Source organism: Prionailurus bengalensis, chromosome C2 (assembly GCF_016509475.1).
Source record: "Prionailurus bengalensis isolate Pbe53 chromosome C2, Fcat_Pben_1.1_paternal_pri, whole genome shotgun sequence".
NCBI lineage: Eukaryota > Metazoa > Chordata > Mammalia > Carnivora > Felidae > Prionailurus > Prionailurus bengalensis.
In genome coordinates, this window is record NC_057350.1 from 67456078 (window position 1) to 67483509 (window position 27432).

The 27432-nt window shown below is 35.3% G+C and overlaps 1 protein-coding gene across 5 annotated transcripts in view; it reads left to right on the top strand.

Moving 5' to 3' along the window:
* Window positions 1-27432, top strand: part of STXBP5L (syntaxin binding protein 5L) — a 399447-nt gene that overhangs the window by 365066 nt on the left and 6949 nt on the right. For all 5 annotated transcript variants that reach the window (XM_043594274.1, XM_043594278.1, XM_043594276.1 and 2 more), the window contains 5 exons: window positions 7372-7542; window positions 9881-10120; window positions 18141-18501; window positions 23680-23845; window positions 26270-26381. In XM_043594274.1, coding sequence (XP_043450209.1) covers window positions 7372-7542; window positions 9881-10120; window positions 18141-18501; window positions 23680-23845; window positions 26270-26381 — 1050 coding nt within the window. The remainder of the gene's footprint in view (window positions 1-7371; window positions 7543-9880; window positions 10121-18140; window positions 18502-23679; window positions 23846-26269; window positions 26382-27432) is intronic.

The window sequence follows — 27432 nt, forward strand, 5'->3', positions numbered from 1 at the left end:
GTTATTTTACCCCCAGAGAGGCAATGCCTCCTGTCACAGATGTGCTCCACAGGGAATGAACAGGCTCTCCCTGTGCCCCTTAGGTGATCCTCACATCATGCAATCTGCCCTGGAGTTGTTTTCCTGCCTTTGCTCCAGGAATAGGGCAGCATCCTCAGGTCTCTATCCCAGAGAAGCCCACAGACCTCTAAAACTCCAGTCTTTCAGCCCCCTGGTTGCAAAATTTCACAAAATTCAGCCCCATTCATTTTCACAGCCAATGGCTTTGGGAAATTGTTCTCCTCATACTTATCCCTGTGCACTCTACTCTCTCTTGGCTTTCTCTGCAACCAGGACTCCTTCCTGTCCACAGCACCCATGTTCCATTTCTCCCCCAAACCTGGTCTCTGCACTTCCTACCTTCCTCAATAGTGGCCTCTTCTCTCCCTCTAGTTCTGCAGTTTATTCTGTCAGTTCTCAGACCAATTTGAGTATTCAGAATGATTTGACAGTTATCCAGCTCTGTTCAAGTGATGAGACAAGTGTGGGATCCTCCTTCTACACTGCCAACTTAGCTCCTTCACAAGAAAACAAAAAAGATCTCAAACAAAACAACCTACCTTTCTACCTCAAGGAACTAGAAAAAGGACAAATGAAACCCAAAATTAGTGGAAGAAAGTAAATAAAGATCAGAGCAGAAATAAATGAAATAGAGACTAACAACACAAATCAAAAAGATCAAGGAAACTAAGAGCTGATTTTTTAAAAAAGAGAAACAAAATAGACAAAGCTTTAGCCAGATTCACCAAGACTGAAAATCACAAGTGAAAGAGACATTATAACTGATGCCACAGAAACACAAAGGATCATGAGACCACTATTAACAATTGAATGCCAAAACATTGGAGATTCTAGAAGCAGATAAATTTCTAGAAAAATACAACCTACCAAGACAATCATGAAGAACTAGAAAATCAAAAAGACCAATTACTAGCAAGGAGATTGAGTCACTAATTTAAAACCTCCCAACAAATAAAAGTTTAGGACCAGATGGCTCCACTGCTGAGTTCTACTAAACATTTAAAGAATTAATACAATCCTTCTCAAATTCTTCCAAAAAATCAGAGTAGGGAAAATTTCCTAACTCATTTTTTCAAGGACACTAAAAGAAAAGAAAGTTATAGGCCAATATTTCTGCTAAACATAAATGTAAAACTCCTCAACAAAATATTAGCAAGCCAAATTCAATAGTACATTGAAAGGATCTTATGATCAAGGGTAATATTCAAGTCAATGTGATTCATCATATTAGCCAAATGAAAAATAAAAATCCATCATCTCAATTGATGAAGAAAAAGCATTTGACAAAACTCACTATCTGTTCATAACAAAAACTACAACCAAGTGGAAATAGAGGGAATGTGCCTCACATAATAAAGATCGTATGTGACAAGGCACAGCTAACATCATATTCAATGGTGGAAAAGTGAAAGCTTTTACTCCAAGATCAGAAACAAGACAAGAAAGACCGCTGTCACCACTTTTGTTCAACATAGTACTGAAATACTCTCCAGGGCATGAAAAATAAATAAAAGGCATCCAAATAAGAACACAAGAAGTAAAATTGTCTATCTGCAGAATATATATATATATATATATATATATATATATATATCCATAAGGTCTCCACCAAAAATACTAAAACTAACACATTCAGCAAAGTTACAGAATAGAAAATCAATATATAAAGCTCAGTTGCATTTCTATACACTAACAACAAACAATTAGAGAAATTTTAAAAATCCTATTTAGTTGTATCAAAAAGAATAAAATACTTAGGAATAAGTTTAACCAAGGAGGTAAAAGATCTGTGCACTGAAAACTGTAAGATATTAAGAATTAAAGACACAAATAAATGAGGGCGCCTGGGTGGCGCAGTCAGTTAAGCGTCCGACTTCAGCCAGGTCACGATCTCGCAGTCCGTGAGTTCGAGCCCCGCATCGGGCTCTGTGCTGATGGCTCAGAGCCTGGAGCCTGTTTCTGATTCTGTGTCTCCCTCTCTCTCTGCCCCTCCCCCGTTCATGCTCTGTCTCTCTCTGTCCCAAAAATAAATAAACGTTGAAAAAAAAATTTTTTTAAAAAGACACAAATAAATGTAAAGATATTTCATACTCATGGGTTGCAAGAATTAATATTGTTAAAATGTCCATACTGCCCAAAGCAATTTATAGATTCAGTGAAATCCCCCTTAAAATTCCAATTACATTCTTCACCAAAATAGAATAATCCTAAAAATTTGCATAGAACCACAAACGACTCTAAATAGACAAAGCAATCTTGAGAAGGAAGAGCAAAGAGGCATCATACTTTCTGATTTCAAACTATATTACAAAGCTATAGCAATCACAGCAGTTTGGTATCAACACAAAAATAGACACAAATCAATGAAACAATAGAAAGCCCAGAAATGCACACACACATACACACACACACACACACACACTCAATTAATTTACAAAAAAAGAGCCAAGAATATACAATAGGGAAAGGATCATCTCTTCAATAAATGGTGCTAGAAAAACTGTACATCCACATGCAAAAGAATGAAACCAAACCACTATCTACACCATGCACAAAAATCAACTCAAAATGGATTAAAGACTTGAACACAGACCTTTAACAATACAACTCCAAGAAGAAAACAGAGATGGTAAGCTCCTTGACATTGGTTTTGGCATTTTTTTTATTTGAAACCAAAAACAAAGAAAATATATGCAAAATTAAGCAAAAATATGATGTAGTGAGACTACATAAAAATAAAAAGCTTCTGTATAGTAAAGGAAACCACCAACAAAATGAAAAGGCAATCTACTGAATGGGAGAAAGTGTTTGTAAAGTATATATCTGATAAAAGGTTAATATCCAAAATATATAAAGGATTCATATAACTTAATAGCAAAAAAACTCAGATTAAAAAAATGGGCAGAGGTGGGTGCCTGCCTGGCTCAGTCAATAATGCATGCAACTCTTGATCTAGGGGTTGTGAGTCCAAGCCCCATGGTGGATGTAGAGCCTACTTTAAAAAAAAAAAAAAAAACATGGGCAGAGGAACTGAATAGACACTTTTCCAAAGACAACATATAAATGGCCAATAGGTACATGAAAAGGTGCTTAACATCACTAATCATAAGAGAAATGCAAATCAAAACCACAACGAGGTATCACCTCATACCTGCTATGGTATGTATCATCAAAAAGAATTAACAAGTGTGTTAAGAGTGTGGAGAAAAGGGAACCCTGTGTAGTGTTGGTAGGAATGTAAATTGGTGCAGCCACTATGGAAAACAGTATGGAGGTGTGTAATCACATTCCTGAAGACTCTATGCCAAAGGTGGGTGACAACCCAGCAAGACCAAAGGAATGACCCAGAAACAGTGATCGAGATCTAGGTTTATTGGGGGCACTTACATACAGGGAGCCCAGGAGTGGCCAACTGAACAAAGCATCTGCTGCTGGAAACTAAACACAGCAAACTTTTATAGTGTAGCAATTATCCTAGGAATTCTCTGTAGCTTTGCCTTTCCTTGCACAGCAAATGTTCCAATGATATCAGAACTCACCACCTGGACATTTGCATTATCAAGGTGATACTCCAAGTTGGCCAGCCCTAGAGCCCCTGACCTGGAATGCTGAACAACATGTTTTCTACATATCTTGATTATGGGAAATAACAGAGAGAAGACGGGATCTATACATTCTCAAGATAAAGATTAACAGTGGCATTAGGGTGTGCTTGTGCAAACCAGCCCTGGCCCTTAACACAGGAGGTTCCTCAAGAATTAAAAATAGAACCACCATATAATCCAACAATCTCACTTCTGGGTATACATCCAAAGGAAATGAAAACAGGGTATTGAAGGACTGTCTGCAGTCCTATGTTCATTTCAGCATTATTCACAATAGCTAAGATAGGGAAACAACCTAAGGGCCTATAAATGCATGAATGGATAAAGAAGACATGGTATATATACACAATGGAATATTATTGAGCCATGAAAAAGATGGAAATCCTGCCATTTGCAAAAACATGGATGGACCTTGAGGGCATTACATGAAGTGAAATAAGCCAGGCAAAGACAAATACTGCATGGTATATCACTTATATGATGAATATTTTTTTAAAAAGTTATAGAAACAGAGTAGAAAAGTGGTAACCAGTAGCTGAGGGTAGGGAAAATAGGGAAGGGTTTGTAAAAGGGTATAAACTTTCAGCTATAAGATGAGTAAGTTCTGAGAATCTAATGTAAAACATGATGACTATCGTTGACAACACAGTAATGTATAATTGAAATTTGCTAAGGGAGAACTTAATGTTCTCACAAAAAAATAAATAAAGTGATGGGCATGTTAATTAGATAGTGGGAATACATTCCCAGTTTGTATATATATCAGTGATGTGCAATTTATTATTTTTTTAATGTTTATTTATTTTTGAGAGAAAGAGTGTGAGTGGGGGAGGGGCAGAGAGAAGAGGAGACACAGAATCCAAAGCAGGCTCCAGTCTCTGAGCTGTCAGCACAGAGCCTGACACGAGGCTCGAACTCATGAACTGTGAGATCATGACCTGAGCCAAAGTTGGATGTTTAACCAAAAGAGCCACCCAGGCACCCCTTGATGTATACTTTAAATGTTACAATTTTAAATGTCAGTTTTACCTCAATGAAGCTGAAATTTTAATAATAGTTATTTCAAGTTAAAGCATTCTATTCATCACCGACAAAGCCTAAGGCAATGGTTTCAGTAAGAAATTATTTTCCCTAAAACTGTAAAGTTAGTTTTAAACATCCATTTAAATGAACAAATTATAAGTTAAACTTTAAAAAACAAATGGTTAATTATTGAAAAATAAAGAGGAAGAAGCTCTTTGAAACTTTGCATTTCAGAGACTAACCATTAAACTCAAGGCATATAAACCTTTGCTCATTCAAAGCATTTTTAACTTTGACAACAAAAATATAGCCAAGAAAATTTTGCTATAGAAGAATCAAATTAAAACTGGAGATAAAAATTAAGCTCATCAAGGGGAAGACTAAGATTCTGTCCATCCAGGTTTTCAGCTTAAAATTCTTCAGAAAAAATATTCTAAAAATAAAAGCTTAAAAACCTCAAAAAAAAAGTCAGCAAAAAAGTAGAGAATGTTGACAGTCAAAAAACACTAAAATAAAGACAAATTAAAAATTACATAAACCTTAGTTTTGGGATTACGATGGCAGAGATGTCCTGCTGAACCAGGCCAGCAATAGCACAGCTCCTAGCATGTAGCTCCAGAATCATCAATGCTGAGTCACTGACTTTTTTTTTTTTAAGTAAAACATTAACTCCTGTGTGGTTGGACATTGTTTGGGGCTGCAAGCTTCTGAGTACACCTCATAGTTTCTGTCTGAGCTTCCGAACTTCCTAATATCCTTTAATAAATTCCTTTCTTGCTAAAACAAATTAATCAAGCAAACCAACATTAAGTCAATTAACAAAGCAACTTTTCCTCCAACCAACACATCATGTCTGAGGAAGGGGCAACTCTTTCCAACAGATGTATGGCTTATTTTTGCAATTTATACCCCCAAAGTTGTCCTTTTTAATTCATTCTAGTTAGTGCCAGTGTTGTGTCAGATGTTGCTGGTGCCAGAAGTTGCTCTCAGTATTTTTGCTGTTTATAAGACTACATTTGATAGTGCAGGAGGGGTAGAGCTCTTGACTTCAGCTTCCCTATGGCTAACTCATCAAGGGATATTTCTGTCTTTCCATCTGGGAGATCTGGGATTTCTGAAATCTGTGTTAATACGGAAGATGACTGGCCCCAAAAGACTTGGATCTCAATACGCATTACACAGGCTGCTCCTAAACCCTACTATATGTGTCTTCAAAACTTCTACCCCTTACCAAAATATTTTAAAGTGGCCCTGTGGCCCAGTTTTTAAGTATATACACAGTAACTGAGAAAATCTGGATCCAAATTCTGCCCCCATGAATACTATTTATATATTATTAGATACTTTTCCAAAGTATCCAAACCCTTTTTTCTGAGCTTCAGTTTCCTCAGCTGCAAAATCAGGATAATAAAAGGATCTACCCTGTAGGGCTGTTATTAACCTTAAATGGGTAGCGTTAGGGCACCTGGGTGGCTCAGTCAGTTAAGCAGCCAACTCTTGATTTCTGCTCAGGTCATTGTGTCACAATCACTGGGCATGGAGCCTGCTTAAGATTCTCTCTCCGCCTCTCCCATTTTTTACCCCCCCTCAAAAAAATTAAATGGGTAATGTTTATATAGTGTCTGGCATTTAAATATTTGATAAATGTTAACTCTCCTTTTTGAAAATAGTAAAAGAAACACTAATGCATATAAATGGTAAGACCTAATTGTCATGCTTGCACTAGCTCAAGGATATCCAGAAAATGGACACTTTTCAAATTCTACAATACAGAAAAGCTATAATGGAGTGGACACTTAGTACCACATGGACATTAAACATGATTCTTCTCCATTTAACTCTATTACCCTTTGAATGTCCAAAGCACATTTTAAAATGTATTCTGAATATTGCAGAATTATGAGATGATGTTTCAAATATTATATATCAGGATTAAAAAAAATAAGACCCATTTTTAGTGCTATTATTTACAGGTTTTTTAAGTTCTATCACAACAGAGCTAAACTCATGAGCTCTAAGTAAATAGTACTATTTGTCTGGAATAAGAATGACAATAATAATTTTTGTTCAGAATTTACCATATACTAAGAAGTGTTCTGGCATGTGACATGAATTATCGCAAAATATCCGTGAAGTAGATAATATTCCCAACTTACAGAAAAGGAGATTAAAGTATGGAGGACTACAATAATTTGTATAATTTGTAAATGGTAGAATTAGGATTTGAGCCCAGGCAGTCTGGCTTAAGAGTCATTATTCTTAAGTACCATTTTCAACTGCACAGTAAGATACTTCCATTCTATATTTTAAACTCCAAGCACTTGAGTTTCTTCCAAAACTTATATAAATAGGTGCATATTTAAATTATGCAAAAGAAAGTTGAATACTATAACCTATTTTGTACTGCCATTAAATGATAAAATACTTAATGGAGACAATAAATTTTAAACTATGTTAACAGTCAAATATTAAAAATGAACTTATGTTTAATAAAAATCGTATGAAGTTTTTGGCTAACTACTGAAAATGTGACTCACTCTTAAAATAGTGAGGACTTAGCCATCTTTGTATGTTTTGAAAAAAATGAATTATCACTCTTCATTTACTAATCTACACATTCAGATTCCTTTATATATGAAGATTTACTTATGGTATTTATGCTGCCTTCTTCCTCCTGGTACAGATCATGTAAACGGACACTGCACAAGTCCAACCTCTCAGAGTTGCAGTTCTGGAAAACGTCTGTCTAGTGCTGATGTTTCAAAAGTAAATCGCTGGGGTCCTGGAAGACCACCATTTCGGAAAGCACAATCAGCTGCTTGCATGGAAATTTCTTTACCAGTCACAGCAGAAGGTAAGTTAAACATACAAATTTTTGTGGATACAATTAAAATTTGATATACCATAATAATGGGAGCTAGAGGGCAAGGGATATAAATTACATGTAAAAGATATTTAAAACTATAGTCAGCTCTCAGCAATGAATAACTGAGAGATTGGTCAAACTGTGGCCATGATTCCAAATCCATTCCTTGCTACACCTCCTTCTTCATCTCTAAAACCAGGATGGCTCTGCTTATTGGTAGACACCTTCTCTTGTACAAAGGGAGACCTATGCTTTAATTTGTTCTGAAGACCCCCAGCAACAGAGTTTCCTTCCATCTCAATGGTGAGCTTTTAGTGTCTCTATCTGTAGTTATTTAATGTCTTGCAACCCTAATTTCCTCAACTGTCAAGTGAATGTGACCAAGAAAAAGGCAAGATCTTGGGGCGCCTGGGTGGCGCAGTCGGTTAAGCATCCGACTTCAGCCAGGTCATGATCTCACGGTCCGTGAGTTCGAGCCCCGCGTCAGGCTCTGGGCTGATGGCTCGGAGCCTGGAGCCTGTTTCCGATTCTGTGTCTCCCTCTGCCTCTGCCCCTCCCCCGTTCATGCTCTGTCTCTCTCTGTCCTAAAAATAAATAAACGTTGAAAAAAAAAAATTAAAAAAAAAAAAAAGAAAAAGGCAAGATCTTAAGTTCTTAAGTTTGCAATCTTCATCTTCATATGTTTTTTAAATGATTGCTTATTAGTGGAATGAGTATTGGAGCAGGGATTAAAGTATAAGAGCTAGAAGGCCAGAAAGTTTTAGACAGGGAGGAAAAAAGGAATCTTCTAACTTAGTGGCTACTGTCTTGCTGACAACTTTAGGGAAAGATATGGAAAAAAAAATCTTAGGAAGATTTTCTATGGTAATTCTAGTCTATAAAGTAATTCCCCATTTACCACCCCTCAATAAATTTGATAGTAATGACCTATATTACTATTCAAAAATTTTAATTTAAAAACTATTTTAATTATTATACCATACTAAATCTGGTTCATTGACATGCAAATAATGAATTTATCTCTCTCATAGGTGTCTGTGAGAAACAACCTTGAATGTTGATACACTATGAATGAAAAAATTTTGAAAGCATTTTAGCTAGGATTTGTATAATAAAAGCAAAATGTAAAGGTTATAGAAATAGCACTCTTAATCACTGGCTTGAGAGTTGAGAATTTTGACTTTCAGACATTTCTGCCTCTAATTTGTACTCGATTCTGGGGAAATTGCTTAACTCTGTATCTCGGTCTCTAAATCTATAAAGTTATATAGATTATATCCAAGCTCCCTCTCATCTCTAAATTCTATTACGAATATTTTTACAGACTTGCTGAGGGATATAAGGGGGAAATTAGAAATACTATATTTGTCTTTCTAGAAAAAGGATAATATAAGGAACTTATATTTAACTCTTTTTATAAAAATGAGTCACACTTGTACCTATAAAGGAAGGAGTGAATATGTAGAAAAAAAGGAATATGAGGAACTTGTATTCCAGAGCAATTATAAGAACAAAACCTGCCTCGAATTCCTTTAACTGAGGATGAGTTTATGCTTGTTGGAGTGTGCACATGTATGAGTGTTGATGAGCAGGAAAACTTGCAACTATCCTGCTTCCTGTAGGTGGGCTGAAGCCCCCTCAGAAAGATTACCATTAACAATGAGATGGCACGGTCTATAGCTTCTGATCTGGTCCTAGGAAAAGTTACAACTGGATTTGGATTCAAGGTAGGTAACCTGAAAGTAGTTCCGGGATACGACATTTGTTCTTTGGCCTTGGTAAATACTCCAATTTTTACAACTATAGTTACTCCAAATATAGCAAAACCAAAAATTATGTTAGTTAGGGACATGTATTCACCACAGAACATTTGTGACCTTTCAGGTAAGTAGTCATAATTTTGTCCGTAAGAGGGAATTGCCAAGAAATCATTAGGAATATTTTCAATAATTGAGATACAGAAGCATAATTAAAATGGTACCAGAAATTCTTGTAACCTTTATTACTTAGACTAAATATTTTTTCCCCAGATTAGAAAATTTCAACTAATAGAGGAGGTAATGTAGGGGAAAAAACATGGTGACCTGGAACTCTGGAGTCCCAAGTTCTGGTCCCAGCTCTGCCTAAGTTTATGATTTATACTTCTGGACTTCAGTCTCTTCATTATCAAAATAAGCTGGTGAATTGGACAAGCTGTCTTCCAGATCAGTTAACAAGGAACCAAATTCTACTTCCCTCTCATAATTTTGTTTTTCATGTATGAAGTCTGACTTTACTTCTTATAGAAATACACTAACTTAATTTTTGTTCTTCTAAACATCCATAGAAAGCCGAGAGAATTCCTATAATCGTTCTAGAAGTTCGAGCATCTCCAGTATTGACAAAGATTCTAAAGAAGCAATTACAGCACTATACTTCATGGAGTCTTTTGCTCGGAAAAATGACTCTACAGTCTCCCCTTGTTTGTTTGTTGGAACTAGTCTGGGAATGGTGTTAATCATCTCCCTGAACCTACCTTCAGCAGATGAACAAAGATTTACAGAACCAGTCATGGTATTTCCAAGTGGTAAGAGTTCTTATTTTATTCCTTAATTGCTATTTTTCACATTTTGACATAAGATAATGTATAACATTAATTTGTATTGATCTGGAAGACTATAAGCATTCTGTATGTTGGAAACTATTGAGAATTTCATAAATCATATACTACCCCAACATTTGTCATATAGCAACTTACCATTCATTAGGATAAAATAGTATAATCATTTCTATGGTAGTAAACTGTATAACTGTCCACCTAAACAATGCCTTGGGGAAAAAGTTTCTGAAAAACACTAAGGAAAACCTTAATGCAAAAGTTAAAGTATTTAATGAAGTACTTCTCTAAAGTTCTAGGCCAGAGCAGAGCCTATATCATCCCTGACAAATTCAGAACAATTAAGTTAGAAGCACTACATAGCTTTCGAAAATCTTCAGTAAACTTTCCATCTTGTTTCAAAAGCATACCACACAATTTCTTTCCTTTTTATCCTAGCGCCTGAAGAATTTGACCTAAGTTATGAGTACTGTTGCTAAAGCATATGTTTTTCTTAAAGCAAAGTATCTTCTTCCTACTTGAATTATCTTTTTTTCTTTTCAAAGAGATGAATGTGATTCCTCACGCAATTCCTTTGAACATTTAAAATTTTGTTCTCAGTAACTTTTGCTTTGTATTTCCTATGTATAAGAAATGTTTTTCAGACAGTTTTTAGGTAAAAAAATAAAAAAGGAATTTTATTAATATATAGGATAAGGAATTTTATTTTAAAAGAATACATATATACGGTATGCCAGGTTAGAGAGAGTTTTGTTTTCTTAACTGGTGTACCAAATTCTTATAGATATTTACTTAATGTAGGTAGAATAGTCAGCTCTCTCCTAGTGTGGCAAATTTAGATAAACGTATTTATGTGTATGTGTATGTGTTAAATAACAGAAGTTGATCTTCTTACACTTCTGGAGACTACAGGGCCAAGATTAAGGAGTCAACAGATTTGGTTTCTTCTGAGGCCTCTCTCCTTGGCTTGCAGATCACCAAAGGTGCCATGTGTTCACATGGCTGTCCTTCAGTGTGCATGTACCCCTAGTGTCTCCCTATGTATGCTAACTTTTTCTTAGACAGACACCAGTTTGGATTAGGGGCCACCCTAACAACTTCCTCTTAATTGCTTCTTTAAAGGTTTTACCTTCTGAGGTACTGGGTTCTAGGCCTTCAACACATGAATTTGGTGGAGACACAATTCAGCCCATAAAATGCATTGTATTTTAAAAGTTAATCTGCTAGGATCACTGTATTTTAATTGTAAACATATTTCACGATGAGAAAACATCTCTTACTACATTCCTTATTTTAAGGAAATATGCACAATTCTCTTATATTGGTTGAGTTAAAGCCAGATTAGTGAGGTCATAATGAATTATTAAACATTAATTCAATCCACTATTTAACTCAATAAGTCGTTATACATATTGGACACCTAATATGTGCCAGGCATTCCTCACAAGTTTAAAGGTGAAAATTTATCTCTTGTGTACAAAAGTTTACAACCATAAGTGAAAGACAGTTTTTTAAGAGATATTCTAAAAAAATGTGGTTTTCTATTTCACAAGCTTAGAAATAAACATTCTCTGGAACTGACTTAACAGATCTCTCAATATTGTAGGGAAGTCCTTTAGCATTCTTAGCAAACAGACATAGACTAAAAATGATGGCAAATTACAAAATAAGTATAGATTTAACTTAATAATGTGGTATCTAGTTAGTAAGTAGTTGCAAAGCTTTTCCTCATCTAGTTAAAGATATATAATGGGAACCTGTCTTCTCCAATTTTCTATGTCATTATTCTCCTGTTCCTTCCAGACTTTAGTTAATATCAATACCAGCTCACCAATTGTAACAAATGTACCACATTAATACAAGATGTTAATAAAGGACAAAGGGGTCATATGGGAGCTCTCTGTACTACTTGCTCAATTTTCTGTAAACCTACAAGTGCTCTAAAAAAAAGTATTTTTTTAAAAAAGAGGTATACAATAGAGAAAACTATGAAGCTGGTTTCCAATGTGTTTTACAAATAACCATGGAAAAGAGAGAAAGCCTAATTAGAAGATCATAAGAGACTACTATGAACAATTATATGCAAATAAACCAGACAACCTAAAAGAAATGGATAAATTCCTGGAAACATATAACATACCAAGACTGAATCATAAAGAAATAAAAAGTCTGAACAGATCTATAACTACTAAGGAGATTGAATCAGTAATCAAAAACCTCTCAATAAAGAAAAGCCAACTCTTTTTTTAAGGAATCTTTTCACTTTAATTTACTGTGGTTGTCTTGACAGCAAATTCTATTCAATGATATGGAAATTTGAACTGTACTCAATCATTGAATTTTAGAGTGGAAAAGCACCTTAAGGTTATCCATTCCCTGTAGTTATGCCTTAGTCTGTATCAGAATCACTTGGAGGGTTTGTTACAACACAGATTATTGGTCCCCACCCTCAGAGTTTCTAATTAAACAGGTCCGGGGTGGGGTCTGAGGATTTGCATTTTTAACAAGCTTCCAGGTGATGCTGTTTCTACAAATGCCACTTTACATAGGCTAGGATGGAAAAATCTACAATTCTTTACTCCTGTGCAGGGAAAAACACAGTGCTTCCTCCTTCTGTGTGTTTCTTCTGTGTGCCTCTTTCAAACTGCTTCCACACTCACAACATTTCTGACACCACATGTGGAGAGGTTTTTCCCCATAAGAAGCAGGTCTTTGCAACACCAGCTGGGTGTCCCACAATTTAACTCAATTCTGACACTATCTGGAGATAATTGTCAGATTACACAGGTTAAGAACTCATTCCCACAAAACTGCTCCCTCTCTTTCCTTTAGATGTCAATCACCAGTCTAGTTTGTCACCTGTGCTTCTGACACATTGGCTATAAATCTGAGGTTCCCACAACCCCCTCTTTGGGTTCAATTAATTTGTTAGAGTGGCTTACAGAACTTAGGAAAACTGTTTACTTACCATTTACCAGTTTATTATGAAAGGATACAGATGAACATCCACGTGGAAGAGATGCGTAGGTAAGGTATGTGGAAAAGAACACAGAGTTTCCATACCCTCTCCAGGAGCGTCAGTCTCCCTGCACTAACACCTGTTCACAAACCCGGAAGCTCTTCAAAGCCCTTCCTTTTGGGTTTTTACGGAGGCTTCATTACTTAGGCATGATTGACTAAATCATTGATCATTGGTTGAATTCAATCTCCAGGCCCCTCCTCTCCGGAGATTGGGAAGGGATGGGACTAAAGGTACCAACCCTCTAAACACAGCTGGTTCCTCTGGCAACCAGCCCCTATCCTTGGGTAAGATCCAAAAGTCACCTCATTAACATAATAAAAGACACCTGTGTTTTTCTCCTCCTTGAGGAAATTCCAAAGGTTTTAGCAGCTCAGTGCCAGATACAGAATAAAGACCAAAATAAATGTTTATTATAAATCACAATATCACACATGCAAATTCAGCTTAATTACAATCCTGGTTAAATTTATTTCTCCCTGCTTATTTATATGCCTGTGCAGCTGAACATGGCTGGAGAAAAACATAACCACAATAAATAGTCTCATTTTGAAATAAATCACCAATAACTTCAAGTAGGTTCCTATGCTGCTGGGTAATATCCTCTCTCCCACACTCTCAATCATATATTTTCTCCACTCTCCTCAAACCTCAAATACCTCCTCCACTATTTTCAATGTCAGCTAATGACCATGTGTCCTCTTTTACTGAGAAAATTGAAACAAGCATATAACTTCAAACACCACATCTACCAACCTGTCTGCTTATATCTCCATGGTCTCTGTATTCTCTCCTGTTATTATGACTAAACTGTGTAAGCTCCCAACTTGGCCAACTTCTCTATTTATATACTCAAAGTCAATCCAGCAACTTTTCCTGTTTCCTTTATACCTAATTGTGTAATTATAGTTATAATAAATACTTATCTTTCTGCTAGATCAGCAAATAAACATGCTGTTCTTTCTCCCATTAAAGGAGAAAAACTTGGGGTGCTTGGCTGGCTCAGTCGGTACAGCATGCAACTCTTGATCTTGGGGTCGTGAGTTTGAGCCCCACAGTGGGTGTAGAGATTACTTAAAATCTAAAAGTAAATGAGTAAATAAAAGAGAGACACTCTGTCTTGAATCTATCCCTCTATAACGCTCCATTTCATTTCTTTTTCTTTAATGCAAAATCTTTGAAATGTTTTTGTTATATTCACGATTTCAAATTTTATTCTTTCATTCTCTCTAGGCTCCATTCTAAACAAGCTTTCTCCCATACCAATCAATAAAAACCTTTGTCTGGTCACCACTGACCTCATGGCTCAATCCAATGGTCAGTTGTCAGGCCATGTATTACTTGACATATCAGCAACATATTACCAAGTTTACCGTTGTCCCTACCTTAAAAACACTTCACTTGGATTCCAGAACAGTATATTTGCCTACTTTTCCTCCTACCTTTGTAGCCATTCCTTCTCAGTCCACTTTACTGGTTCCTCCTCATTTCACTAGACTTAAAACGTAAGAATGCCCAGAGACGGACTCAAACCTTTTCTGTTTTCTATTTACATTCGAGGACAAAATGACTTTAAACCTGCCTCATGACTTTAAATGCCATTGAAAATCTAATGGGTTATATATTTTTTATTTATAGTCTGGAATTGTCTCCAAATTTCTGACATAGATATCCAGTTACTTGACATCCACTTGGATATCTATTAATCGTCTCAAACTTACCATGTCCAAAATCAAGTTCCTGGTTTCCTTTCCTTTCTCCCATATTCATTACCACATCTGTTCATGACAATTCCATCCTTCCAATTTCTCTCGTCAGTAACATTAGAATCATCCTGGACCACTGTTTCTTTCACACTCTGAATCTAATTTATTAGCAAATTCTGTTGGCTTGACTTTTATAGTATCCTCAGATTCTGACCATTGCTTACCACTTCTATTGTTACCACCTGATTGGAAGAAACTTTTATCCTTTCCTTGCCTTGATTTATTGTAGTAACCTCTTAACTGTTCTCCCTTTGGAATATGGCCAGCAGAAAGAGTGATCATGTTAAATGAAAATTAGATTACATCACTCTATTCTCAGAATCTTCCTTATACCAGGTAAAAGTCTGAGTCTTTACTGTGTTCTACAAGACCCTTTATAACCTGGATCCATCTCTGATCTCTCTGATCTCATCATCTCTAAGTCTGCCCTTTGCTGCTCTAGAAAGTCAAGATCTGAAAAGAGTTTGAGATTTTACTTTATTTGCAAGCTATTAAAGTTAGGTTTCCAGTTTTATGAATGTTGATAGAAGATAAAAGACTCCTGGTTCAGAGATGAAAGATAATCAGATATCTGACCAGTAGTCAGTATATCAGCATTTTGTGCTGGTTTCCTGAGTCCTGATTCTCACAGTATGAGGCAAAGAAGCCTTCTCTTCTATATTAGTCTGCTCAAGACACCATAACAAAATACCACAGAGAGGGTGGCTTAAATAACAGAAATTTATTTTCTCACACTTCTGCAGACTGAAAATCCCAAACCAGTGTCCCAGCAGTGTTGGTATCTGGTGAGAGCTCTCTCTTTGAGTTGTAGACAGCTGCCTGTACACTGTGTTCTCATAGTGTTTCTTCTGTGTCCAGAAAGAGTGAACAAACTCTGGTGTCTCTCGTTTTAAGGACACTAATTCTATCAGATCATGGCCCTACCCTATGGCCTCATTTAATCTTAGAGGCCCCATCTCCAAGTACATCCACACTGTGGGTTAAGTCTTCAACCTAAGAATTTGAGAGAGGGGAGAGGTAGAAACATTTAGTCCTTAACACCTTCTACTCTATTAAAATTTAATCATACCTTTTCCCTAGAGTTCTTATCTCCTTTCCTGCTTTATTTTTTTCCTTAGTATTTATCAGTGTCTAATATCTCATATATATACTTAGTTATCATATATGGTCTATCTCTATCATCTAAAATAAACTCTAGGAAAGTAGAGATTTATCTCTGTTTTATTCACTATTATATTCCCTAAAACAGAACCTGGAACACATAGTAAGTCCTCAATAAATATAAGTGAAGGTTGTAGTAGGGTAGGCTGCCATTGTGGAAAGCTGGAGTAAGGTATACTTCCAGCCAGTGAGACCTCCTTCAAGAGGAAAGTCCTAATTACTTGTGTGGTGAATTATTTACCATAGACTGAACTGTGAAGATCTTATTATACAGGACCTTAAATTTAGGCTTACTTTGCAATGAAGTGTATTTCTGAAATAGTAGTGGCTTACAATTTGGACTTTAAGTTTGTTTTTTTTTTAAGTTAGGAAAGATTAATGGCAAGTCATAAAGATTAATAATACATATTTGAAAAAACTTAAACCCTGTATAAACCTAATGGACAGAATATAATCAAAGCATTTTTTTTTATCACAAATTAGGAGACAAAGCAGCTGTTTTGGCAAGGGCAGATTATTGAGAAATTGTCATTTTGATGCTGACAGTTTGTAAGCATCAGGTATAAGTAAAATGGCTTCCAAAATGTAGATTTCTTATCTTTTTAACCTACCTTAGGGTATCTCTAAATTGAGGGTGCTAAGATATTTATAATTAGAAGAGTTATCCCATGACAGGTAATTAAGGAAATGTGGCTTTATAGAAGAATGAATCCTAGATGAATTCTAATTAAATCACTTGTCATAGCTTTGGAAATCCCCCCCGCCCCCCACCCCACCCCGCTTCCGGAACACTGGGAGAGCTGTTCTTTTATTCCTTGATGAAGTGCCCAAACCCTGCTCTCCTAACTTCTTCAGTTCCCTTGTAGGACATTTGCAAGATTCTTCTTTTTAAAGTGGATTTTAAAACACAACTGGGATGTTAAATCATCTAAACACGTTATTTTAAATTTGATTAAGTACTTTAAGTTATAAAGTACTTTAAATGGAATGTATTTTTATTTATTATCCTTCCTTTTACAAGTGTCTGTCATATGTACACTTTTGAGGCAATATTAGCCTAGGTTAATCCCCTTTCTCTACATGATGTCAGAGGACAAAGGGAAAAAAAAGGCTCTTGGGCATTGCTTACAGGAGTCTGGTAATGTCCCAATCTGTCACAAGTTGCCTCCCAAGTTTTATAATATCCTGTTTATAATATCCAGGACTGGTAAAAATAGCCCATAGGTAATAATTTGGCATGGATATTCAAACTTGGAGAATCCAGGTGAGTATACTTCTTTTCTATGTAAACATGCATAAGCCTGCGTAAGAGCCAAAGGAAGGTTGTTTTTTTTTTTCTAATACAATCAAAATTGCTAGCATGAACTCTATATGTCAAAATTTCATGAAATTTATTCCAGGTGTTCAATTTCAGAAGAAGAAACCGTTTTCTAGTAAATGAGCCTAAGAAATAAGGAAATAGAATCAGATGGCATGATTTTTTTCAGTTGGAGTTATTTCAATAAATGAAAATTATAAATGTTCTAAAATTTGCTTTTAAAAAAAGGATTTTAAGGGAGACTATATAGTATAGCAAAAGAATACTGGATTAGAAATTAGGAAATGTGAATTCTAGTCCAGGCTCAACAACCACCCTGCCATCTGACATGGCCCAAATCTGGGCCTCCATCTTCTCATTAATAAAATGAAAGGATTTGGGTGCTTGGCTGGCTCAGTTGGTAGGGTGTATGTGACTCTTGATCTTGGTAAGTTTGAGCCTTACAAGGGTGTAGAGATTACTTAAAAATAAAATCTTAAAAGTAAATAAATAATAAAATGCAAGGATTTGACAAGCTGATGTCTTAGGCCCCTTTTAGATCTAACATTCTATGATTCCAAGTTATTGCAACTGATGAACTCTCAAATCTACTGATTTATGTATATTACTGCAATATTGTAGCACTATAAATTATAAATAATTATAATATAAAGCATTTATTGTCCATGAATAACAGCTGTTTTAGAAAGAATTTCACATGCCAGTGATATGAAATTTTTTTTATAGGTACATTCCTCTCGCTGAAAGGAGCTGTGCTAACATTCTCCTGTATGGACCGAACTGGTGGATTAATGCAACCGCCATATGAAGTTTGGAGGGATCCAAACAACATAGATGAAAATGAAAAATCTTGGAGAAGGAAACTGATCATGAACTATCCCTCTCCATCCCAAGAAACAGGAGATCATCAGTATACAGTAATCTGCTCAGAAAAACAAGCCAAAGTCTTCTCACTGCCTTCTCAGACTTGTCTTTATGTTCATAACATCACGGAGACATCTTTTATACTGCAAGCAGACGTGGTGGTCATGTGTAACAGTGCCTGCTTGGCATGCTTTTGTGCCAATGGGCATATCATGATAATGAGGTACTTGCCTTCTTTATAAATTGTCTGGTAATCACAACAGTGTGAATAAGGTACAATTTTGAAAAGTATATGTGTAATGTGCAATCAAGAAGCAAACAGATCATTCTTTCATTATGTTTGTGAATGTTTTATTGTTTGACAATTTGAAGAAACTCTGGGGTTTTTTTTAATTTTTTTTGTTAAAAATGCTTTGCATTCTGAATGAAATACACATATTTTAATTGATTTCAAGGAATCTAAGGAAAGACTGATTTTTCTGGTCATTCACACAAGTCAAGCATTTATTGAACATATGTATCTCCCATATACTATGCTAGTCATGAAATATAAAAATGAATAAGCTATAAGGAAAAGAAATTAACTTACTTTTACTATGTTTTATAGTCCACATAAGTATTTTACATACAGAATTTAATTTGATCCTTATGGTTTCTGTAGGACATAGGAAAACAAAGTATTATTTGCATCCTCCATTTTACATATGTTAATAAATTAAAGTTTAAATCACCTCAGGTTACAAGTCTAGGAAAAAGTGAGACCAGCACTGAACAGTATACTAAAAGTCATCACTACAACTGAAATATAACACTGTGTAAGTTTAAGGTATACAGCACAATGATTATATACACACACACACACACAATATATATATATAATAGTAACTTCACTCTGTGTGTGTATGTGTGTATATATATATATATACATGTATATATGACTACCACAATAACATTAATTAACACATCCATCACTTCACAGAGTTACATTTGTGTGTGTGTGTGGTGAGAAGTTTAAGATCTAATCTTCTAGCAATCAAGTATACAATACAGTATTGTTAACTATGAGTCACCATGCTGTACATTAGACCCCCAGAAGGTATTAATCTTGTAACTGTAAGTTTATGCCCTTTGACAACCTTAATAATGTGCTATCAGCTGAGAGATTTCATTATACTGTTAGTAAACTAGAATAAAATTCATGAGACACAAAATTAATTACCTAGTTATTTTATGAATTCAACAAACATTTAATAAATATAACCTATGTAGAAGTCACTGTCATTCATTTTAATACATCACCTGGTTCTAAAAATTATTGAGACAGTTAAGCATTATACTAGGCTTATGAAAGATATAAAAATTAGTAAAAACATAGTCCTAATCCTTAAAAAGCTTACTATCAAATTGGGGAGATAAGACAGATACACAAATAATGATAACACAATGAACATGTATATTCCAACAGAGGAAATATAGGATTGAATCTTCTAGTCACAAACTAAGTTCTCAGAATCAAAGTCATGAGATAGTTGGTATATGTTATTAAATACAAGATGTTGGGAGGAAAGTAAACTGGAGAGAAAGATTGGGGTAAATTATTGAGGACCTGCAATGGCAGGCTAATGAGTTTGATATTAATCAGTTAATAGGAAATATTGTTTTTAAAGCTGCATTTAACTTGCTCTAGCTATACATCAGGAAATACATATAAAGAAAGAGCTTGAAATGGTCTTCTGAACTAAAGTTTTAGCTATCTCGAAAGCAAGATGGAAACAGATGTGAGAGATAATTGAGGAAAACTTGCTAAATATAAAACTGATTGTGAAAGGTAATGGAGGCCATTAAATCACAGGATTAGAAGAGAATTTAACTGAAAATATTTAATGAACCTGGGTAGCAGCGATGTCATTAAAACAGGAAATAAGAGAATTTGGAAAAGCTGAAAATGAGAAATTTGAGAATGAATTCTTGGAATATGAGGTGTTTTTAAGTGATCCCACAGAAGTTTGGCAAGCAATTTTAGGTTCGGACTGTTAGAAAAATATGGAAGATCCAGCTCTGTTAGTCATCTATATAAATGCATTAGTGAAAGTTACAGCAGTGAATGAGATCATCAAAGAAGATAGTATAAAAAGAACGGAGAAATAGACTGATCTGGGTACAAAAACTTGGTATATCTCTATATTTATGTAGTAGAATAAAAACAAAATCCAGCAGAGGATATTGAGAAGAAGTCATCAGAGATATAGGAAAAGGAGAAGAATAACTTCATGAAATAAAAAGGATAGAAGAGTATCCAAACAAAAATAGAAGACCACCAAGAAAACGTCAAGAGGAGTCAGATATAGCAGAGAGGCCAAAGAATTTGAGTAGAAGAAAAAACACTAGGCCTGGCCTGGCAACCAGTAGGGTATTAGTGATCCTTGCAAAACAAATCTTAGAAGCATAGTGGAGGCAAAAACAAAATTTTCAATGGAGAAAGAGACAGTGGTATGGATCAAAAGTTGACAAACTACAGCCAACAGGCCATATCTATCCTGCCCTTCCTGTAATCTGATATTGTACAGCTGGCAAGCTAAGAATGGATTTTACATTTTAAAATGTTGAAAAAAATCAAAGAGAATATTTCATAATATGTGAAAATTACATGAAATTAAAATTTCAATGTTCATAAATAGTTTTTGGAACACAGCCACACCCATTTGTTTACATATTGTCTAGCTGCTTTTGCACGACAAGGCAGAGTTGAGTAGTTAGACTATATGGCCTACAAAGCCTACAATATTTACTATCTGGCTCTTTAATAAATGTTTGCCAACCCCTGGTATAGATTATTTTTTCAGGAAACCTTGTGGTAAAAAGATAGATGAGGGACAGGAAAGTAGTTCAAGAGCAAAACTTGGCTTTCGAGAGTGTTTTCATTGTTAGATTTTCTTTAATAGAGGAGACATGTAAGCCAAGGAAAAGTAGCTACATAAAGTTTAAAAAAAAATAAAAAAAATCATTTACTGTCTACTTATTCTCTTAGATATTTCTGGTTCTGTCTGTGTTTCTCTGTTTCTGTTTTTCTTTCTCAAACTATTTTTCAGTATTTGTCATGAAAATCATTCCAGTCTTGTTTGAAAATGAGGACTTAACTCCTAGACATGCCTTAGTTTTGAGGGAAAAAAAAAATGTGTATCACACATACCCTCTCCTCCCCAAGCTCACATTTAGTCACTCAAAATTTTTCTTTTAAGTTAAAAGACGTTAAACTGTTGTCACAATTGAAATTTTTAGTTTGATAGTGATTACTTACCTTGTTTTTGCAAAATTTTAGTGAGTCTCGTTTTCTCAAATGATACTGAGTATATCTGAAAATTAATTTCCATTTAAGTAAATATGTGCTGCCATCTACATTTATGAGGAGGGAAATTGCTTGAAAAATGAAAAATAGAGAGTTTAAAAAACAGCAGGAGTCATAGCAACAGGAGAATTAAGATGCTATCTCTGTCTTCCTCTGCTCTATGTAAAAACTGCTTTACATGGTAATGGCTACTTTAATATTAATTATGTCCTAGTGGAAAATCTTCATGTGTTCTTGAGGATCTCAAAAATATTTGGAAGGAAATTACCTTGGGATGATTTTAGTAATATATATAATATGTAGCTTGAAGAACTGAATCCTTCAAATTGGCATGCTCCTGACTTTGATCATCTTCCCATGCTAAGTATTTTCCTAGATATTTCCAGATCCTATCAGAAATTACCTCTACTGAGTCCATTCTTCTCAAGACCTAGTTTTCTGATAGTTGGCAGGTAGCTGATTGCTTACATGCTAATGTACCCAAACCTAGAAAGTAGTAGAAAGGCATACATGAGTCTTATCTATAAATGTGTTCTCAAACTGGGCTTTTAGTGAAAACCATTGTTAGTTACGTGATACTATTTCCTTATAAAGTGTCCCTGCACAGAAAAAAAATCTATTTTTTCAGCTTTAAAAGCACTTGGTTCCTGGTTCTTAGCAAGTAAATTACTTTTTGCCATTTCCAACCTGAAGTAATTAAACCATTTTTGTTTTCTTCGCTTACTTTTATTATGCTACATAAACAATGTAGCTTATCAGAAAAGTCCATTGGAATCCCTTCCCCACCGCCACCCATTAATTTGACAGAATCTAGCATGGAAGTCTGTTTAACCGGGTTTGTTTTGGCTCACAGCCTAAAGACCTCAATTACTTGAAATGTCATAACATATTAAGTCTTTGAAATCCAGTACATATTTTACACTTACAGAATACCTCAGTTCATGCAAACCACATATCAACTGCTCAATAACCATATGTAGCTAGTGGCTACCATATCGGACAACATAGTGCTAGAACCTCGTGGAAAGCTTTTTCCAACTGTGCACATTTCAGATCCCATTCTATACTGTAAAGTTCTAGGGCTTAACTTGTAATAACAAACTACTTTCATAAGAGAAATAAGTACGTTTTTTTCAAGGTACTGGTTTTATGATCTGGGATAATTTAAAATCATCATGAACACCAGAATCAGTTGAACAATTTGAAAGCTGGAGATTTAATGACAAGTCTCTTTTTATCCTTTTGGTATTAGAGGTGTGATTTAAAAGCAATGAGACCAGTTTCTTCAGTAGTTTGCAAAACTGGCTCTTGTGGCCATATCCAAAGGGACATTCTGATGAATATTTAAGCAAAATTTTGGGCTACCACATAAGGAGAAGATTATAGCTATTTGGTAAGACACTGGAGATGAGTGGTATTCATTTAGCTATGCCTAATTCTGATCTATTATTTATAACTTATTCTCATTCCCGTACAGCCCTAACCATGTTTATTTACTAAGCATGCCTTCAGTGCAGATGTCCTAAGTCATAGGTAATTTTTATTTCCTGTGTGTAGAGGGAGTAGAGGAATGGGGAGCAAAGCCACTCCATGGCCAGGCACAGTGAACTGGATCCATTCCATGTCTTCATCAGTGCATAACCTCCTCAGACTCAGGAGTTTTGCCTTAAAAGGAGACAGGAGACCAAGTACTTTCTAGTGGTGATGTTTCTCCCATAACCAAAGACTGCAACCTTTGGTTGCAGGAACCTGTGAAATGCTGCAGAAAGTATTCTGAAATTGCTGGCCACTACATTTAATCCACCCTTCAAACATATTTGCTAAGTATCTGTGTGGATTAAGAGAAAGAACCAGGCCCAAAATTTTTTGTGTGTATATAATTTTATGTGAAAGTCTAGTTTTTTACCAGAGACTTCAAGAGAATAAAAAGAAACAAACATTAAACAGTGGTATAAAAATAAATGTTTTTATGTAAGGAAGTGTACATTTTACACAGAGAAATGAAAGCTTCTAACAACGTGAATATGAAATGTGGATTTGCTTTTTTCCATTCAGCCTACCTAGTCTTCGCCCAATGTTGGATGTTAATTATTTGCCACTGACAGACATGAGGATAGCACGGACATTTTGTTTTACCAATGAAGGCCAAGCGTTATACCTCGTCTCTCCTACTGAAATTCAGCGGTTAACATACAGCCAAGAGATGTGTGATAATCTACAGGTAGGTCAGGCACATTTATGAATACACATTGGATATGGTTGTAAAAAGAGAATGAGAGAGATATCTAATAGCTAAATATTATTGGGCCAGGAAATAAATATGCCTTCCCTAGATGTTTTGAATATATGTTCATCATTGTGACCCTGTCAAGTTTAGTGTGGGTGTAGTTATACACAGAAAAAAAAAAAAGAAAGAAAGAGGGGGACTGATGGGGAGTATGCAAAGATCATACGTATTAATGGTTGAGTTTTTGTTTGGTCATTTTATTGTTTTTTTTTGTTGTTGTTTGTTTGTTTGTTTGTTTTACTATGGAGAATCCCCTGTAAGATTATAAACTCTCCCTCCAAGGTGGGGACTATGCACGTGCACACAAAAATCTTGCATACAATTCAGGGAGTTCATGGACTTTTTAAAAAAAGAAGTCTAAATTTTAAGAGCCATACAAAATAAATACATATCCTGTGGGTTAGTATTGGGCATTTGTGTTTTATCATAGCAGTGAGCAGAGCTTTGAAACAAAAGAAATATAAAAGCTTATCAAAACCTTAGATAACCTAAACGTGGTTACAAAAGAGCATCTTAGAGATTTAATTGGTTCAACCCCTTTATTTTACAAAACAGAAAACTAAAACCCATCCATTTTAATAGAGAGGTTAAAAGTATAAGCTCTGAACTATTTAAGTTGTATTTTGCCCACTTGTATAACTTTGGGAATTTTGCTTAACTGACCTGTATGCTCTGCCTTGGAGCACTGTCATGAGAATTAAGTAAGAACTGAGCCCAGTGCCTGGAATATAGTATGTTTTAAAAATAAATAATAATGTTCCTATTATTGTTATTCAGCAAATGCTTGTTGAGTGGTTACCATAAGCCTGGTACTTGGCTAGGTTCTAGTTAAGATATAAGTCTCTACCTGCTAGTGTGGAGGAAGATTAGTCAACAGACAAGCACCACACTCTGACAGAAAAAGACTGTCTATATGTGGCTGTGCCAGTGCTGAGGAGACATGGAACAGAGGCCCCTCGGTTATGGGATAGCAGGGAGGGCTAGTTAGAACAAGGTTGTAAAGGATGAATAAGAGTCATCTATAGGGATGGGTGGCTGGGAATGGAAAAGGATATGATATTCTCAGCAGAGTAGTGTCATGCAAAAATTCCAGAGGTTCAGGAAATTGCCAATAAACTGCAGAGTTAGACAGTGAAAAGGGTGGAGGGATAGTACTGGGGAATTATTCAAAAGTAGATCTTGGAGCACCCTGTAAGCTCCTTAAGGAATCTGGCATTTATCCCAAGGGGAACAGGAAGTCATGGAAAAGGTTTAGCAAATTTGTTTATTAAAACTAATATTCTGGTTACATATAGTTTTGAAGAATTTGAGAGAACAATTAGGAGGTAGTTTTTTTTTAATAATTAAGGCCAAAAATAACAGTGGCTTAAAATAAGGGAGTTAGCAGTGAGAATGGAGAGAAGTTAGCAGATTTAATAGTAAGAGTGTAATCAGTTGGATTGGAAGGTTGTTAGATATAGCAGTGAGGGAAAGGAAGGGATTAATAATTATCCCTGGGTTTCTGGCTAAGTAAATGGTGCTGCCACTTCCAAAGAGAAGGGATCCAGGAGGAAGAGTGCAGGTCTGGTGAGAAGAGGTGAGAGAGAGTCACGCTGCAGTTCATGGACAAACTGATATTAGGTCACACATCTATTGACTTTTGGTTGAAGTTCCTTCCTCCATACCAATGATTCTCAAATTTTGGTCTGCTTCAGAAAGACCTGAAGAGCACAATAAAAATATAGATAACCAAAGAACATTTATGTAGGTTCTGATTTAATATGTATGAAATGAAGCTCAAGCACCTGTATTTCTAACAAGGTATTTCTCCAGTCATTCTAAAGCACGTCAGATATTGAAAACAACTGTGTCTCACTATGCTGCCTATTTTGACTCATTTATCTTGAATCATTTCCTAATTTTGTACTTCATATAAAAATAAATCCAAACTTCCTCCACATACTCCCAAAGGCTTCCTACTTCATAGGTTAGTCCATGCTTAGTTCAGGAAGGGGGTTCAGACAGGAAAGAGGCTATAGTAATTGAAAAAGGAAAAGCAGTCCAGATTGTGAGTCACTGATCAGGTGGAGATTAATCCTAGGGTAAATATATTGCTTCTCATGCTTTCTAACTGTAAAGGGGAGAAGAGAAGAGGACATAAAAATGAAAATTTAAAAATGTCAGTTACAGGAGAATGGAAGGAAAAGGAGGTGGAGAAAGAAATGCCAGAGAGAAAACTGGGAGGAAAGCAAAAATCACCAGGAAAATATATGGAAAGCAGATTGTCTTTTCATTATGTGCTTTAGCATTCTACAATGTTTTATTATTATTCATTTATTTTTAGTTACTCTAATGCTTTTTTGTTTGAATTTGATACAGGACATGCTAGGAGATTTGTTTATTCCCATAGAGACACCAGAAGCTCAAAATAGAGGCTTTCTCAAGGGACTCTTTGGTGGAAGTGGACAGACATTTGACAGAGAAGAGCTCTGTGAGTAAACTCCTGATTATGAAGCTGTATCACAAAATAGAAGACCTGTTTCTGTGTGTGTGTGTGTGTGTGTAACTTAATATAATATGTGATCTCAAATTCTAGACTAGGGTTTTTTGCTTCTGTATCTTGAAAATTATTTTTTACCAAATATGAATAAAATCAGTTACTTAATATTAGGAAATAGTTTAATAAAAATACTGCATGCAATTCATACAAATAATTAGTAAGCTAATAAATGTCATTTGCAAATAGATCATACCCACAAGGCAGGTGAAGATATTCAGTTACTGAATTCTGGAAAAAATGTTTATGGATCTGCTACCTTGAAACCACTGCTGGGAAACAGATTCTTTATCCAGAACATAGGCTTATCAATGCTACAGAATAAATTACTTTAAAATTCTTCCAGTGAAACTCTGACAAACAATAATTGAAAAGGAGTAGAAAGATACTAGGGAACATTTTCAGAAAGAAAAATGTGTTTTCCAGAATATCTCACCACTATTTAGTCTTGCAGATCAAAACTCCTTTTCTCTTGAACTTTTAACCAAGCAGAAGATCTAGATGCCTCCATATGATGGAATATTTTTCAGCCATAAAAACAAATGAAGTTTGATACATGCTACAACATGAATGATACTTGAAAACACCATGCTAAGTTAAAGAAGGAAGACAAAAAAGACCACATATTATATGATTCCACTTACATGAAATGTCCAGAATAGGCAAATCCATACAGACATAAAGCATATAGTGGTTGCCAGGCACTGGGACAAGGACGGATCAGGGAGTGACTGCTAATGGGCACAGAGTTTAAACTGTTTGGAGTAATGAAAATGTACTAAAATTAGATAGTAGTGGTAGCTGCATGACTCTGTCAGTACACTGAAAACCACTGAACTGTGGTATATAACATATGTGAATTGTGTCTCAGTAAGTCTCTTATTAAAAAAAAATAGATCTTAATTCCATGCCTAATGTTACATCCTTGAGAATGCTCACCAAATTTCTACCAAGATAGCTGTCTTTCAATAAAAAACTTCCTTAA